The following is a 15,089-nucleotide window of genomic DNA, read 5'->3' as shown; positions in this document are numbered from 1 at the left end:
AGCAACAGAGCTCCTCATATAGGGGAAGGGGAGGTGAGAGCTCCGGGATTACTGTGCTGTCCATCTTCAGCTTTTCCACTTATCAGCCGGTTTAATTGAATTTGGCTGATAAGTACTGAGATAAGAGTCTGTTACCTCTCTATGTAATGCAAGCTGACTCAAATCCAGCTCTACTACATCAGTTTCCACATCGGCGTCATACTGTGGATCATAGCAGATAGAGCAAGTGAAACCCCACCCACCAATGTGCAAGAAATCCAGAAAGTGAAGAGAGTACAGAGCCTTCAGGCTGCAGAACAAGAGTTACGGGAATACCCCTTTAATGTAAAGGAGTGTCCAGTATGATCAAGTGACCTTCAGTACCAATCAAGCTCCCTTGATTGGCCTGGAGGAGGAGTCGAGTTACAGTCCTCTCTGGGTTGGAAAACCCTGTTGATCGGTGTGTGCAGAGATCTGCACATGTGAAGCAGAGTTGAACATGTTAGTCAGGCATCAGTGCACTTCAACCAGAGATGTCTCTTCCTCTGTGCTAAAGATTCTTCTCAGAGAGTGTTTTTCTCTGAAATCCCAAGTCTGCAAGTACTAAAGTATACTGACCTGTTATCCATACATCTGGGAACTCCGCACGTATCTCTCTGCAAGTAAGTCTTTAGGACAAATAGATATTCAAGGAGCCCATAGCTAGTATGACAGAATTTGAGGATCTCCCGTTGTCAACACTCCTGTTTCCTCTTCTACATACATGTACCCAGTTTGTTGAGGAATAACCCCCTGGATACAGGCCATATCTAAAGGTATATACAAGTTAAACTACCCAAGCAACTACTAGTTAATCAAGTATCTTTGCTCCAAGCTACATCACCTACTTAACTGGATACTACCTGCAGGGATCACAGTATTTTATGTGAAGAATTACTCCATCATCTGTACATTTGTATTACTTCGTTCTGCTAGTAAAAGCGCAACGACTACCCCCAAGACCTGGTTGCCTGTTGTCATTGTCAGGTACCACGTGGAAGCGGGTAGTCAAGAAACATTAAAAAGGCTTTGTGCACATTTGGGATCAAGGGTCATTCTATAAGTCGGCCACATCTTACATACTACCCGTGACATCAGCCCTGGCCCTCCTGAGTGTTGCACTTGCATCCACTGTAAATGCCTTAGGACCCCTAGAGGTGGACGCAGAAGCTCCCCCAGGATCAAAATCAAGGTTGCCTGAGCAGATGGATTTAATAAGCTTCTGAATTATGTCAACAGAAAAGAGCGCTTGCCCTACATCCTGGTTAGAATCTTTAGAGGAAGAATAGGTCTCATCTAGATCTCAGAAATTTTCATCCAATTGTACTACTGATCTAGATGGTACAGCGTGTCTGGGCCTGTTAGGATATAGAATCCTTTAGCTTCTTCATTGAGTCTTAGACATATTCCTTTACCCAAATTATCACATCTTTGATAGACAGTTCATGAAAGGGACCCTTGTGTTCTACTCATATCTGTCAGGTAGCGGTATCTCAAAAATTATGCAGACGAGACGTTTGTTTGGAAAATATCTTTCTTCCAAAGGACTCACCATCACTAGAGGCTGAGGATGACATCTATTTAAATAGAATAAAAAACAATAATATTCTGCAAAAACTTGAAAAGAAAGAAAATTGTTTTTACCTAATAGCAAGAGGAGTTTGAGCATTAAGAAACACAAGTGGCCTTTCATAGCTGAGATGGGAATACTCCTGCCTCTACTTCCCTGATGTGGTACAGACAGCAAAATGCGGCTGTTCTACACCGTTTCTTTAACTCCGGTAGAGGTAAATAGTTGTAACTTTACGTAACCCCTGAGGTTAAGCCCTTCCCAATGATTCCCATAGCAGTACAGCGCTGTCCTTTTCACCACTCGACTCCGCACATTGAGGTCTAACTAAGGCCCCCTTCACACGGAGGATACGCTGGCTGATTCTGAACGTGTAAACGTTCCAAATCAGCGGCGTTTAAAACAGATCCCATTGCTTTCTATGGGAGCCGGCATACGTGCGCTCCCCATAAATATGAATGGGCTGCTTTTTTCACGTTCAGAATCAGCCAGCGTATCCTCCGTGTGAAGGGGCCCTAATAATCCCAATAACATAGCGACTATATCAGCATTGTACCGCAATGCAGGAGTATTGCATTACATGATACAGAGGATCTGGAAATCCCAGGTTTAAGTCCCCTTCCTGCTTCATGACAAATATATTTGTCATGGTGATCGTGCAGGTAATGTCAGTGTATTCGCATGATCAGCAGCAGGAACTCTGACACACACAGCAATGTCCCTGCCGCAACTACTGCGGATGAATGACTTTGATTTCTTAAAGGCGTTCCCTCTGCCAGCCCATAGGCCTCCCAGGGGGTTCTGAACAGTTTCTATGACAGCCTGAAGCCGGGTTGTGGCCTCCTGCACTGCCATGTTCAAAGCCCTAAAAGACTGAATATCCATGTTACAGAAGTATTGCACTGTATTATACAAGTGATCAATCGCAGGTTTGTCCCCTAGTAAAAATGTAAAAAAGTTTAATTAAATGTTGAATGTACCCCAAAGAGTAAAGATGAAAACTACATCTTGTTCTGCAAAATATATGCCCCTACAAAGCTCGATCAATTGAGAAATGAAAAAGTTGTAGCTCTTAGAATATGGTGTGGCAAAAAGAAATTATTTATTTTATAATAAAAATGTTTTTATCATGCAAGAGTAATAAAACAGAAAAATCACCATATATATTACAGGTAGTACGGGTTCTTATGCGGCGTCGTAAACCAAATTTCGACGTAAGTCAGAAACATACCATACGACGACGCGTAGGAATGGATCAACGTACAGTACAGTCTTCCTCGGTTCCGAGCCGCTGCACACTAAATCACGTACTGTACAGGGAGAGCTGGCAGCTTTCGTTTATGCGGGAGTTTACTTTTTATCTTAGGAATGCATTGGCCAGCGTTGATTGGCCAGTGTACAGCATTCGGCCAATCAACGCTGGCCAGGAGGCGGAGTCTAAAATCGGACTACAATGGAGACTGCTGTGGTCCGATCTTAGACTCCGCCTCCTCACATATGAGCCTCCGGCAGAACCAACGTTGATTGGCCGAATGCTGTACACTGGCCAATCAACGCTGGTCAATTCATTCCTATGAGTAAAAGTAAGCTCCCTTGTAACAGCAAGCTGCCAGCTCTCTTCTGACGAACAAGGACGAGCCTGCTGAAGAACCAGCGTTGATTTGCCGCAGGCTCGTCCTTGCTAGTCGGGAGTGCTGGCAGCTTTCTGTTACGAGGGAGCTTTACTTTTTAGCTCATCCCTAGTTGTAACCATGAAACGTCGTAACCCAAGGACTACCTGTATACACTTCCCACATTCTGAACATAAAAGACTTCTATCATGTATAACAAGAATTTTTTGTTGAATGTCTCCCATATTCAAATTTCTTAACATGACAATGGTTTTCCCCTTGTGTGACTTCTCTCAAGTTTAAGAAACCATGATTAATGCCTAAACTATTTACCACATTCATGAACATGAATATGGCTTTTCCCCTGTGTGAGTTCTCTGATGTTTAACAAGACTTGATTTAAATGGAAAACATTTTCCACATTCTGAACATGAATATGGCTTCTCCCCTGTGTGAGATCTCTGATGTTTAACAAGTTCTGATTTACATGCAAAACATTTTCCACATTCTGAACATGAATATGGCTTCTCCCCTGTGTGAATCCTCTTATGAATCACAAGTGTTGATTTATTTGTATAACATTTCCCACATTCTGAACATGAATATGGCTTCTCCCCTGTGTGAGTTCTCTTATGTATAACAAGATCTGATGAATAGTTATAACTTTTCCCACATTCTGAACATGAATATGGCTTCTCCCCTGTGTGATTTCTCTGATGTTTAACAAGATTTGATATATGGTTATAACATTTCCCACATTCTGAACATGAATATGGCTTCTCCCCTGTATGAATTCTCTGGTGATTAACAAGATTTGATTTACATGTAAAACATTTCCCACATTCTGAACATGAATATGGCTTCTCTCCTGTATGAATTCTCTGATGTTTCTCAAGATCTGATTTCTGGATACAACATTTCCCACATACTGAGCATGAATACGGTTTCACTCCTGCATGAGTTCTCTTATGTATCACAACCTCTGATCTATTGTTGAAATATTTTCCGCATTCTGAACATGAATATGGCTTCTCCTTGGTGTGAATTCTGTGATGACTAGAAAGCTTTGATCTACATGTAAAATATTTCCCACACTCTGAACATGAAAATGGCTGCTCTCCAGTGTGAAATCTCTGATGTATCACAAGTTCTGATTTCTGTTTAAAACATTTCTCACATTCTGAACATGAATATGGCTTCTCTCCTGTGTGAATTCTCATATGTATCACAAGATCTGAATTCTGGATAAAACATTTCCCACATTCTGAACATGAATATGGCTTATTCCCTGTGTGAATTCTCTGATGAGTAACAAGATTTGATTTGCATGTAAAACATTTCCCACATTCTGAACATGAATATGGCCTCTCACCTGTGTGAATTCTCTGATGAATAGCAAGATTTGATTTACATGTAAAACATTTCCCACATTCTAAACATGAATATGGCTTCTCCCCTGTGTGACCTCTCTGATGTTTAGCAAGTGTTGATTTTAATGCAAAACATTTCCCACATTGTGAACATGAAAATGGCTTCTCTCCTTTGTGAATTTTTTGATGCCTAATACCCACTGTACGACTTTTATCTTGCATCACAGATTGTGATGGATCATAAGATAGACCTTTACTGCAAAGGGCTGAGGGTATATCTGGGATAATGACATGCTCTTCATATGTATCTTGTGTGATACCACCATCATCTGCTTTATAATCTGAAGATATGAGATGTCCCTCCGAGCTCCTGGTACAGTCATCTGCCAAGAAAGGAACGGATTATTTATGAAAAATCTAACATTACAATTCTATCAAGATTTAGATTTTTCAATAATACAACCTATCATAAAAATTATATTGAGATTTTATAGCATTTGTATCTCAAAATGCCCATACAAGTTACAAGGCATTAAGCGAAATTCAGTGACTAACTGACTTAGGCTCTGTTCACATAAGCATTGTTATTCCTCTTCTTCTGCCCCATTATAGTAGAAAAACAATGAAACAATGATGACCGTAACTGCGTCTGACCAATCCCATTAATTGAAATTAGGTCCAATGATTTTTCCCCCACTAGCATGTTGTTTTATATGCATTTGTTGCCGTATTCTGCTACATGGTCCTTACTACAGGGTGATTCAAAAAGGAAGGTGCAAAAGCAGCGGCCTGTACTTCTAGGAACATCAGTGGTAAATGGTCAGAGGCTAAAAATCAAAGCAAGACTGGCTTATTGTCCATAGTAACCACCAAAGTAACTTTCATTTTTCAAGGGCCAAATGTGCTTACATAGTGTGACATAAGATGGTGAAAGCAACAAAGTAAGAAAAAGCATTCTGCGAGTTGGAATTTCTAAGAACGGGGTCTGTTGTGACAGAATAAATTTGCTAAATCTGCTATCACTTCATTTCCTATTGCTGTTTAATCTGCTCAGGATTTATAGGAAAAAAACATCAGTGTCTGTTTTCCATTCACTCACATTTAAGGCACTTAAAGGACTTGTCCCATCACAAGGATCCTATCTATACTGCTTGTTAATGTGGATGTAAGACTTTTCCTAAATACATTGCTTCAGCAAAACTGCTTTGTTTGTCCACTATCTTACTTTATTCAATTCATTGTTGACACAGCCCTTGACTTATCTGCTCAAAAGTCAAGTGATGTATCTGCTGCTCTCAGGGGGGAGGGAGGAGGGGCTAAGTGCACGGGAGCCAGCCTGTGTTTCTAGCTATTCCTATGTCTACACCACCTGACCTACATCCCTGCTATCAGATAGGGGAGAGGAGCTGCTTGCATTTCTGGACTTGTCTTCTGTTCTCCCATTTATCAGGTTAGCAAATTCAATTGTGTTCATTATGGCAGAGACAGGCAGTATTGTGCATATTGTGTTGTTTGAGGACTTTTGATGACATCAAAGGTCCTTCAGCCGCCTCATAGGATCACGCTATGCGGTGGGCGGAGCTACACGCTAATTTGGGGGCGGGGCGGAGCCAAACGTCAGGTTGCATGAAACCCCGCCCACCAAATGATGCAAGAAACCAGGAAGACAGAAGATTTTACAGCAGTGAAGACTGGTGAGTATGCGACCTGGGAAGTCCCCTTTAACCCTTTCCCTATATCTGCTGTAATAGTACGGCAGATGTCTGGTAATTAAATATGGAAACCACTAAGGAGATGAGTGGCCACCATAGTCATTGAGCCTCAACTGTATTATACAGCAGAGACTCGGCAGCAATGCCGACACTGATCTCTAGCATTAACTCTTCCCCCAGCGCCTCAGTCAAAGCTGACTTAGATGTAATTTTCACAGTGGTGCATAGGTGCCACCGTTTTGCGGTAGATTGCTGGCCCCTGAAACAGTATCCAGGGTCACAATCCATTGCCATGACAACTAGAAGCCTATTGAAGGATCCCAGGATTGTCTTTGTATTACTTCTATTAGAGGCTTTTCTATGCAGCCTGTAATAGATGTGCAGCTTTTTTTGCAATGCATTGGTTTGTGGGTGGAGAGCCCCCCAAAAAATAAGGTTTGGTGGAACCCGAAGTGTTTGTTTGAAAAAATTCATAAAGAACTGACTCATTATGAACCAATTCCTCATCTCTAGTTACTACTCACCTGGCCAGTAACCTGTAGGAATGTCCTCCTTACACTCCTCATCACCACTCACATATGTCTCCGGAGCATTAATATTGTTCAGATCTTCACCCGAATACAAAAGCTGTGAAACAAATATTGTAAAAGTCACCAGATGGATGGAGAAGTCACGTGGGATGTTTTATAGGAGAAGAAAAGATCATTCATTATCATGACCACCAAAAATGACAGCAGGAGTTATCTGACCAAATAGCTGCAGGTCTCCTGGATAAATCCACCATGTTGGTTCCTTATTCCAACCAGCAGCCTCCATAGCCAGAGAACTGTGAGAAGATCCAGACAACATGTCATGTCTATGGTCAGCTTTATCCTGCCATCTCCACCTTTCTCATTACACAAGTAGAAAACATCTAATACTGTGGGATAAAACCAGACTGACCACGAGACCTTCACAGCCCTTCTACAGGGCAGAGGAAGATTTCATGTCACCTTATCTCCATTGTAAGCCGATGGCTGGTCAGATAATGGAGGGGATGTACATATCACCCAGACTACTCAGGTGGGTGAGATGAAAAACTCCAGAAAGACTGGTTCTTAGCAGATAACTTTTGTCTGCTGAGCGTTATTCAAGTTTTCTCTATTGGGCTGGATTTTTAGGAATGGCAGGTAGGTTGGTAGTGGGACCTGTCATTCCAACCCCCTCCAGTCCACACATTGTGGATGTTTCTGCAGCGTGTCAGCTGCTGTCAATTGTCCTCATCAGTGAGGTTTAAAAGGTCAGCTCCAGCAACAAGACTGTGGACAGAACTTGGCTGGAGACACAGCAGGAAGGTCAGACTGTTGGAGCTGTCCTGGTTGATGCAACCTACTGTTGAGTCTGCTATTATAGGTGAGGTAACCTATGTTGAGTTAGAGCCTAGTCGGGCAGGTATTTATTTTTTTATTGTTTCCTTTAGTTGCTGCACTACCTTTATGAGTTAAAATAAACTCTACCCTTGTTTTGGACTAAAGAACCTGGACTTTTGTGTCTATGCCACCCCACCTAGCAACCCCAGACCCTGAATTGGTGGAGGACACGGGCAGACAGCGGTTGCTAGGGGCAACGACACGTCCACTCCTTGCTGGAGAAATTTTTTTTTTTTTAATGTCCTGGGTGAAGGCTGCTGCCACTATACAGACCCAGACTATGGAGGAGATACTGAAGCATCTCGTGCAGTCCAAGCTGCAGCAACAAGAAACGAATCGTTTGCTGATGGAGCAAATTGCGCTCCTTAAAGAGACTGGTGTCACTGGCCTGCAGAGACCTGTGGAGCACAGAGATGAGAAGCGGGCTGTGCAAAGAGCTTTGCAGAAGATGACCCCAGATGATGACGTGGAGGCCATCCTGACTGTGTTTGAGAGAGTGGCCGAACGGGAGACACTGCCAGCTGCTGACTGGGTAGACGTCATTGCACCCTATTTGATCGGTGAACCCCAGAAGTCCTATTATGACCTCTGCCAGCAAGATGTCCAGGACTATGACAAAATAAAGGTGGAAATTCTTGCTCGGCTGGGGATAACCACTGCTGTCCATGCCCAGTGGGTACATACCTGGAGCTACCATATGGACAAGCCTGCCAGATCCCAGATGTACAACCTGATTCACCTGGTGAAAAAGTGACTGGAACCACACACCTGTACCCCTGCAAAAATGGTTGAGAAGATGGTCCTAGACCGGTTCACCAGAGCTCTTCCTCCTGCGTTGCACCGCTGGGTTGGACATGGAGACCCCAAAGATGCCAACCAACTTGTCAGCCTTCTGGAGAGGTACCTGGCGACTGAGGCTGAACTCTGTGGTGATCATACAGAGCGACCATCTCCCAGGAACACCTGGTGGAGGGCACCCCCTGGTAAGACTGTTCCGATGTTTGAGAGTGAGGGAAAAAAGCTCTAGATGTGTCTTCCAGGCAGTCCACCAGCCCAAAAAGGGACTCTCGGTTGGAGAAACTAGGGCTGATACAATGTTGGAGATGCCATGAGCAGGGACATATTGCTGCCCAGTGCCCAGTCACCTCTGAGCCAATGGATTGTGACGCTAGTAAGCGTCAACCATTATTTGCAGTTCCTGCCTGTGCTGCGGCACAGGGACTAGAGACTGAGCCGCAGGTCTGTAACATTGCAGTGAATGTTTGTCCTGTCCAGGTGTTGCTGAATTCTGGTAGCCTGGTCCCTCTGGTGCATGCTAGCTTGATAGCTGGGGACTTTGTTCCAAAGAAACGTATGAGTGTACTTTGCATTCATGGCGATACCAAGGACTACCCCGTGTCTAATGTCAAAATAGAGACTATAGTAGGATCTGTTTATTATGAAGTGGGTGTTGTAAAAAACCTTATGCATAATGTAATTTTGGGACATGACTTCACGTTGTTCTGGAATTTGTGGGGAAAAGGTAAAACTACAAAATCTAATGTGGAAACCCCACCTACACCCAAAGTGCATGAGGAGAGTGACCCCTTTCTGTTACAGGTCCTAGCTGGAGAGGAAGATGAATCCTCTTCCCCATCCCCTGAGCCTAATATACCTGAATTTGAGGTCTCACAGGAAAATTTTGGTACTGCACAGTTGAGAGATCCCACTCTTGCTAATGCTCGTGATAATGTGACAGTTGTTAACAATGTGCCTCAGGAACCTGATGCTGACCACCAATTCCCATATTTTGCTATGAATAATGACCTGTTGTATCGGGTTGCAAAAAGTAATGGGGAAATTGTGGAGCAGCTTCTGGTACCAAAGCCATACCGCTGTGTGGTACTTGATATTGCCCATAATCATGTCCTTGGGGGACAACTAGGGGCGGAGAAAACACAGGAGAGGATTCTCCAAAGATTTTATTGGCCAGGCGTGCACAGGTAAGTGAAGGACTACTGTGCGTCCTGTCCTATGTGTCAGGTACATGCCCCAGCCCCACATTCCGTAGTCCCTTGGTTCTCCTGCCCATCATTGAAGTGCCTTTTGAAAGGATTGGTATGGACTTGGTCGATCCAATAGTCAAGTTAGCTAGAGGTCACCAATATATTCTGGTTGTCTTAGATTACGCTACTCGCTATCCTGAGGCGGTTCCCTTGCGTAATACGACATCAAAGAGTATTGCCCGTGAGTTGTTCTACATGTTCTCAAGGACAGGCATACCTAAAAAGATACTGACCTACCAAGGCACGCCCTTCATGTCAAAGGTGATGAAAGAGCTATGCAAGCTGTTTAAAATTACCCACATACGGACCTCTGTGTATCACCCCCAAACAGATGGGTTAGTGGAGCGCTTTAATAAGACTCTCAAGCATATGCTTAACCCCTTCCCGCCGATGGCATTTTTTGATTTTCGTTTTTGACTCCCCTCCTTCTAAACCCCATAACTTTTTTATTTCTCCGCTCCCAGAGCCATATGAGGTCTTAATTTTTGCGGGACAATTTTTTCTTCATGATGCCACCATTATTTATTGTATATAATGTACTGGTAAGCAGGAAAAAAAATTCAGAATGGGGTGGATTTGAAGAAAAAATGCATTTCTGCGACTTTCTTACGGGCTTTGGTTTTACGGCGTTCACTGTGCAGCCAAAATGACATGTCCCCTATATTCTGTGTTTCAGTACGGTTCCAGGGATACCAAATTTATATGGTTTTATTTACATTTTGACCCCTAAAAAAAAATTCCAAAACTGTGCTAAAAATCTTTTTTTCTAAAAGTCGCCATATTCCGACGGCCGTAACTTTTTTATACGTAAGTGTACGGGGATGCATAGGGCGTCTTTTTATTGCGGGGCCAGGTGTACTTTTTAGTTCTACCATTTTCGGGAAATGTTATTGCTTTGATCACTTTTTATTCAAATTTTTATCAGAATCAAAACAGTGAAAAAACGGCGGTTTGGCACTTTCGACTATTTTTCCCGCTACGGAGTTTACTGAACAGGAAAAATATTTTTATAGATTTGTAGAGCAGGCGATTTCAGACGCGGGGATACCTAACATGTATATGTTTCACAGTTTTTAACTACTTTTATATGTGTTCTAGGGAAAGGGGGGTGATTTGAACTTTTAATTCTTTTTATATTTTTTTATATTTTTTTTTAACTTTTTTTTTTTTTTTGCATTTATTAGACCCCCTAGGGGTGTTGAACCCCAGGGGGTCTGATCACTAATGCAATGCATTACAATGCTAATGCATTGCAATGCATTGCAAAAAAGCATCCTTTCTTTTGCAGGCTGCATAGACCAGCCTGCAAAAGAAAGGATTTGCAGACAAGCCTGGGAGCCTGTACAAGGCTCCCGGCTGTCATGGCAATGGGACGTCAGCCCTGGAGCATGCTCCAGGAGCCGGCGATCCCGGCCAAAATGGCGGCGCCCATGCGCTGCCAGAAAAATGGCGCCTCCGGCGCCTTTGACCGCGGCGCCGGAGGGGTTAATGCCTCCGATCGGTCCGGGGATTGTTTGCCTTTGTTGTTTCAGTACAGGGTTATGCCATTTGGTTTGCATGGAGCTTTCAGAGGTTGATAGACCAGATCTTGCGGCCACATTGTGACTACGCAGCGGCTTACCTGGACGATGTGGTCATTCATAGCCCAGACTGGGGAAGTCACCTCTGTAAGGTGCAGGCAGTACTAGACTCCATAAGAGAGGCAGGCCTTACTATCAACCCTGAGAAATGTGCTTTAGGGCTAGAGGAAGCCAAGTACCTGGGCTATGTCATTGGCCCCAAATCAATAAGGTGGAGGCAATACAAAACTGGCCAAGACCACTGACCAAGAAGCAGGTCAGAGTGTTTCTTGGCATTGCAGGCTACTATCGGAGGTTTGTGCCAAACTTTGCCTCTATTACAGCTCATCTCATTGACCTGACAAAAGGTGGGAAGTCAGTGATGATCCACTGGACACCAGAGGCAGAGGAGGCATTCCAGAAGCTAAGGTGAGGAGCATCTAGTGATGTACCTGAGCAGGAAGCTGTCTAATGCAGAGAAAAATTATGCCATCGTGGAAAGAGAATGTTTGTCTATTAAGAGGGCGCTGAATGCTCTGAGGTATTACCTCCTGTGGAGAAAGTTTAAATTGATCACTGAACCTGCTCCCCTGACATGGATGAAAATCAATAAGAACAGAAATGCTAGGGTTACCCGATGGTTCCTGTCTCTGCAAAATTTTGTGTTTGATGAAGGACACAGGCAAGGGAAATTAATAGGAAAAGCTGATGCACTGTCAAGGGTGCATTGTATGATGGCCACAAATGCTCAGCCCTCCGGTCTGGAGAAGAGGGGTCGATATGTAAGCCGATGGCTGGTCAGGTAATGGAGGGGGGTGTACATCTCACCCAGACTACTCAGGTGGGTGAGATAAGAAAACTCCAGAAAGACTGGTTCTCAGCTGATATATTTTGTCTGCTGAGCATTATTCAAGTTCTCTCTATTGGGCTGGATTTTTAGGAATGGCAGGTAGGTTGGTAGTGGGACCTGTCATTCCAACCCCCTCCAGTCCACACATTGTGGATGTTTCTGCAGCGTCAGCTGCTGTCAATTGTCCTCATGAGGTTTAAAAGGTCAGCTCCAGCAACAAGACTGTGGACAGAGCTTGGCTGGAGACACAGCAGGAAGGTCAGACTGTTGGAGCTGTCCTGGTTGATGCAACCTACTGTTGAGTCTGCTATTATAGGTGAGGTAACCTATGTTGAGTTAGAGCCTAGCCGGGCAGGTATTTATTTTTGTATTTTTTCCTTTTGTTGCTGCACTACCTTTATGAGTGAAAATAAACTCTACCTTTGTTTTGGACAAAAGAATCTGGACTTTTGTGTCTATGCCACCCCACCTAGCAATCCCAGACCCTGACACCATCTACCTGATCATCCTGGAGGACATTTTCTTCCTTACAGTCCTGTGGTAGAAGAGGACTGGGACATCTCTCCGGTGATGTTCTCTTACTGGATGGAACTGGAGGAAACACATACAGGGACTGAATTCATTCTTTCCATACAGATAATGAGAGGCCGTGTGTATTTAGTCATGTCTATTACCTGCTGATGTGAGGGGCTGCTGATCCTCCATCATCACCTCCTTGTACACATCTTTGTGTCCTTCTAAATACTCCCACTCCTCCATGGAGAAATAGACAGTGACATCCTGACACCTTATAGGAACCTGACAACACAATGATACAGTCATCACCAGATCCCTTCATAGCGCTCCTGTATAATGTCCCAGCATTCCCAGCAGTGTCACCTCTCCAGTCAGCAGCTCAATCATCTTGTTGGTGAGTTCTAGAATCTTCTGTCCATTGATCTCCTCAAGTATCAGGGAGTGAGGTGGAAGCCCCGGGATTGGGCTCAGGGTTCTCCCCCATCCTTCAGATACAGGAGCCTGACAGCGCCCACTAGAGGTCTTCTTCACTACTGTGTAATCCTGGTTATGGAGAGACACATTAATACATATCACTCCATCCATTCCCAGAGTCCCTCACCTCTCCAGTCATATCATCTGTTATTACTATAGGTAAGAATGATGTAATGTGACATCATCAGAATCTCTCACCTCTCCAGTAAGCTGGTGCAGGATCTCTAAGGTGAGATGTAATATTTTCTCCGCCATCTTGTCCTTATCCACTGAGAGGATCCTATACTGTAGGAACATGATTGGAAAGAATATAAGTCGATGTAAAATCATACACAATCCCATGTAAATATAGACAATTCCTGGGGATAATAAGATATAAGGGGGCGTTCACACTACCGTCAGTGTCCGACAGGCAGTGTCCGCTCCTAGTGTCCGTTCAAAATCTTGCAAGGACATTAGGAGCGGACACTAAATGTGTCCGTGACACTTGTCATTCACTTAAATGGCGATCGGGTGCGTTCTTTTGCACTCCGTGCCCTTCCTTCACTGTCCACATGTAAAGATGTCCGACTTTTCAAGTGGACAGAAAAACCTGACATATCTTCAGATATAATAGGTAGAGGCCCAGGGGGGAGGGGTGAAAAAAACAAAACATTTTATGCCCATGTGACGGCTGTGGCCAAATCATAGGCGTATGACATCACCAGGAGTGCCAGATGTTGTGAGGAGGCTCAAAAGTGGTGAGGGAAGGGGAGTATTATTTTTTTTTCACCTTCCTTGGGCCTCCACCTCTTATACTTTTGGGTCTGAAGAGTCCCCAGAGTATAATAATTTACCACAATGCATTTTATGGCAGCTGTTTTAGTTTGTCCGAGACAAATCCCCATTTATTTTGAATTTGTTAAAAACTGAACAATTTGTAATACTCAAATCGAGCCTGGCCCATGCCAAATCGGTTCACCCATCTCTAGTCTTAGTTTGCACACACTTATCATGGCAGTAAATAACAGCTGGACTCCCACTTTAAGTGCTGGAATCAATAATGGCCAAAGCAAGTAGGTGGCCATGACAGTTTGTGGTCTAACTAAGCCATAGCCTAATAGATTGTCAGTTTATTACTGATACAGTATAAGGGGCCCCCGAGTACGAGTTAAACCACATGGTAAATGGTATAAAAAAAAATAGTAATATACCCCAGAATAGTTCATGAAAAAAATATAACTCTTTCTACAAAAAACCAAGCCCATGTGCACCTCTTAGCTTACTGGAAAACAAAAATATTATTTTATTTACCATGATAGAACTGACCCAGAGGTAAAAGGATCAGATTTTTTACTGCTGCTGTTTGTTTTTTTGTTTTGTGTTGTTTTTTGTCCCCCAACCATTCCTCAAAAAAGTCAATCAATAAATTATATGTACCAGACAATATCGCCATTAAAAATTACAACTTGTCCCGTGAAAAACAAGTTCTCATACATCTACAGTGGACAAGTAATATAGTTCTGGCTGTGGAACACAGTAATGTAAAATCTCCATAATGGGCTCAGTAATAAAGAGGAAAGGAAGGGACTTCAGCCCCATCTGTGTCCTGTACAATGCAGATGGAGCAATGGTGAAGGATCATTCAGTCCCTGTCTCTGCTCACAGCAGATTAGAAGCAGCAGAGGTGATGTAGTGACATTGTACCTTCTGCTCCCAAACCACCGGAGGCAGAGATCTGAGTGTATTGCGGGGAACAGGGTGAGGTGAGTATTGCGTCTTTTTTTATTTGTGTATTTTTCTGTGGGGAACACAAGGAGAAGACATTATACTGCGGGGAGCAGAATGAGGGGGTATTACACTGTAGGGAGCACAATGAGGGGGCATTATACTGTAGGGCAGGAATGTCAAGCATGCGGCCCTTTACAGGCATATCTGCGGCCCGCACAAAAGTCTCAAACTTTGTCTCTAAAATTG

The 15,089-nt window shown here is 43.6% G+C and overlaps 1 protein-coding gene across 2 annotated transcripts; it reads right to left on the bottom strand.

Annotated features, from left to right (window-relative positions):
• Positions 1-3,334: 3,334 nt before the first annotated feature.
• LOC142210355 (uncharacterized) lies at positions 3,335-13,463 on the bottom strand. 2 transcript variants are annotated; one of them, XM_075279444.1, is made up of 7 exons: positions 13,332-13,463; positions 13,023-13,202; positions 12,818-12,941; positions 12,636-12,734; positions 6,805-6,888; positions 4,179-4,951; positions 3,335-4,103 (listed from the first exon to the last, which is right to left on the bottom strand). In XM_075279444.1, the coding sequence occupies exons 1-7, from the start codon at positions 13,461-13,463 to the stop codon at positions 3,537-3,539; spliced, it is 1,959 nt and encodes a 652-aa protein (XP_075135545.1). In that variant the 3' UTR covers positions 3,335-3,536. The 2 variants fall into 2 exon arrangements, with proteins under 2 accessions (XP_075135545.1, XP_075135544.1); XM_075279443.1 differs by having other exon boundaries at positions 3,335-4,951; positions 13,332-13,430.
• Between the last annotated feature and the right edge of the window lie 1,626 nt (positions 13,464-15,089).

This window comes from Leptodactylus fuscus, chromosome 6 (genome assembly GCF_031893055.1).
Source record: "Leptodactylus fuscus isolate aLepFus1 chromosome 6, aLepFus1.hap2, whole genome shotgun sequence".
In the NCBI taxonomy this organism is placed as follows: Eukaryota; Metazoa; Chordata; class Amphibia; order Anura; family Leptodactylidae; genus Leptodactylus; species Leptodactylus fuscus.
Note: the sequence above shows the minus strand (reverse complement) of the source record. Positions and strands in the feature narration are given on the sequence as shown.